This window comes from Rhagoletis pomonella, unplaced genomic scaffold (assembly GCF_013731165.1).
Source record: "Rhagoletis pomonella isolate Grant_MI unplaced genomic scaffold, Rhpom_1.0 Rhpom_scaffold_01033, whole genome shotgun sequence".
Lineage (NCBI taxonomy): Eukaryota > Metazoa > Arthropoda > Insecta > Diptera > Tephritidae > Rhagoletis > Rhagoletis pomonella.
In genome coordinates, this window is record NW_023459587.1 from 42,247 (window position 1) to 45,130 (window position 2,884).

The window sequence follows — 2,884 nt, forward strand, 5'->3', positions numbered from 1 at the left end:
GGATGGAGTAAATTTGTGTGAGGCCAGCTCACAAAACACTCAAAAAATTGGCTCAATAAAAATTTTGTCAAAATGTATTGGAAAATATCTAAACAATGAAAAAAAGAGTTCAAAGACATTTTGGTAAATTTTTTCTGTTTTTGTACTCTTTTTGGTACGCAAAAAAAGAAGTAAGTGGCAACCGTACCTGTGGTAAGTTATTTTTACGAAAACTCTTTTTAATACGAGTACATATTTCCTCTTTTTAGTTTTCATGTTTACCTACATACATAGATATTTGATTTTTAAGATTGTGTGCTATTATAGCCACAGTGCGCCGTCGCAGAAGCTTTATCAGCAGCAAATACGATGGCCTTCAAACTGTTTTGATTCGTACACACGGTACGCTAAAGTAGTATGCGGCGAATATGTATTGCCTGCTTTTAGGCGCTAAAAGAAAAAAACAATGCTGCCTTTTTATATATAGTATATTACAAATTACATCATTTATTGTACAAAATTTACGAACAATGAAGGAGCAATAAATGTAACTATTTTTTAAACAGAACAGCACAATAATAAAATAATAAATACTTAAACCAACAAAGATGCAAAAATACGTAAATAATCGAATTTAAAGGTTTTTCATAAAAGAAGGGACCCGACAGTCGGCTTCACATACACAGAGGCGAGCAGGGCAGAGGCGATTCGACATCAGGCTGTTGCGGTCCAGATTAACAGAAAGTTGCAGGCAAGCGAAGACATGACACCCACGTTATGTATTCTGGATTCCAGTTGTATATAGTTTATAAGATTTTCGTGTAATTCATTGGATCTTGAAACAGAGAATGCACTTTACTACTGATAGTAGAACTCTGTAAAGAAGATGACGTTTTAAAAAGAACTATTTATGTAAGTAAACGGGTTGTAAGAATTAGGTAAATGAAGCACTTAAAGAAGTGAGGTTTGGCTGAGGATGACGGAGCAAAAACTAAACTAAGTGCGGGAGTGAGATAGAAGAGAATTTAGTGTGAAAGTGCAGAGTTGACGATAGGAGCCACAGATGTAAAATGGATGGGTGACATACGCAAATAAATGCCAATATTAATATAAATATTTTTTTTTTATCAAAATCTCTTTGTAATTACATACTTTCAAATTAAGAAACTAGATGAATACACTCTATCGAATTATGCTGTTGTTAATACATACATATGTAGATATATTTTTGTTATTTTTTTCTTCTCAGACTTACTACTAATGACTGACGGTTTTATTGACAATAAAAATATTTGTTTCGATTATTATCGACTACTTTTCCGATAAATGCAATGCACTTAAACTACTTTACATGAAATTGTAGTGTAATTAAATAAATAAATAATAAATAAATAAATAAATATATATAAGAAAAATGCAATTTGTAATGCTTTCGTTGTGCTCCTTTAAACCCAGTGTGGGTGGGCCAATCTCCTCGCCGTTTCATTCAAAATAACAACATTCGATTGAACATGAGCGGATCATTTATCTCGTAGTCGTGGTGTTTGAAGTACGGCCCCAGTTTGGACTGTACCTTGAGCGCTGTAATCGAAGAGCCCGACGGCACTTGACGTCGCACCTTGTAGGCAGACGAGGAGGAGGACGACGAGGCGGAGGAAGATGACGCAGCCGGCGCATGTTGTACGGTAAGAGAAGGTGCCTGTTGAGCTGCATATGCGACAGAGTGTTGTTGTGCGGCGTACGTATGTGACGGCGCTGCTACCGCAGCTGATGGTGCGGAGCCGGACGCTATTGCCTGTGGTCGTTGTGGTGGTTGTGGTGGTGATGGTGGTGGTGGTGGCACATATGTTGGTCTATACTCGTTATCAGCCTTATTTTGCGCTGGATCGAAGTATATATGCTTTGTTTTTTGCACAGAAGGTGGCAGATATTTGAATTGTTGATTGCTTGACTTCGCTGCCGTTCGCGGATCTACTTTGTAGACGCTCTTCTCAACGGCAAAATGTTTACTCACATTAGCTTGTGTGGCACCACGCCGTTTGGCCACCTCTAAAGCTGCAATAATGGGTGTCAGATCTTTCAACGCGCTGCTTGTTGCATGATAATTGTTGTAGTGATAACCGCCACCCTGATTGCCATTGCTAGCTGCTGGTGGATTCGTTGGCCGATAGTCATAACCCTCATTTGGGTGCTTTTGTATGTAAATCTCCTCCGCCGTTTGCTTCTTAGCCATTTGGCGGTAAATGTCCGCAGGATTTTCTGGCCCATTACCTGGACGCTGGCCATATGCTGCTGTTATGGACTCGGTGTGTGAAAGGGACTCCAGTGGTCCCAAATCATTCTGCAAGCCATATGTATGCAAGTCAGCGCTCTCATTTGTCAATTCAGCACCTGGGCCGGTGTGTGGCGAGTGGCTGTGTGTGTCCAGCACGACTGTTTTCGATGCGGTGAATTCTGTTTTGCCATTAGGCAGCAGGCTAAGGATTTCTTGTAGTTGCGCAGCAGCTTTGCGTGTATCCGCTTCGCTAAGTTTCTGATGGCGGCCATAAATGTTGAAGTCATCGTTTCCTGTAGGTTTTTGCGCACACCGATGAGTGTGGTTTTGTGTGGTGTGTATGTGTGCGTGGCGTTTGTGAATTAATTCGTTGCCGTTGTTGGTGTGATGTTGCAGTTTTGATTGTTTGTGTGATTTTATGGAAAACAGAAAGCATTAAAAACAAATTCAATTTTATTTCAGTACGAGTAGGTATTATTTTGTTGTGTAAAAATTTCATTTGCATGTTGTATGTTTGTGAATACCTAGGAATGTGTGTATGTATGTATAAGTAAATTGCGTGCTTACTCACTCACATTTTGGATGGAATTGTGATGGCCGATGGAGTATGAATAGAGTGAATAAGGGCCA

General features: G+C 39.6%; 1 protein-coding gene across 1 annotated transcript in view; it reads right to left on the minus strand.

Moving 5' to 3' along the window:
* Positions 1–1,119: 1,119 nt before the first annotated feature.
* The window catches only part of LOC118751837, a gene marked incomplete at its 5' end in the record, with an annotated part of 8,470 nt that continues 6,705 nt past the window's right edge, over positions 1,120–2,884 (minus strand). The window contains one exon of the mRNA XM_036486662.1: positions 1,120–2,547. Within this exon, the coding sequence (XP_036342555.1) occupies positions 1,466–2,547 (1,082 nt within the window). The remainder of the gene's footprint in view (positions 2,548–2,884) is intronic.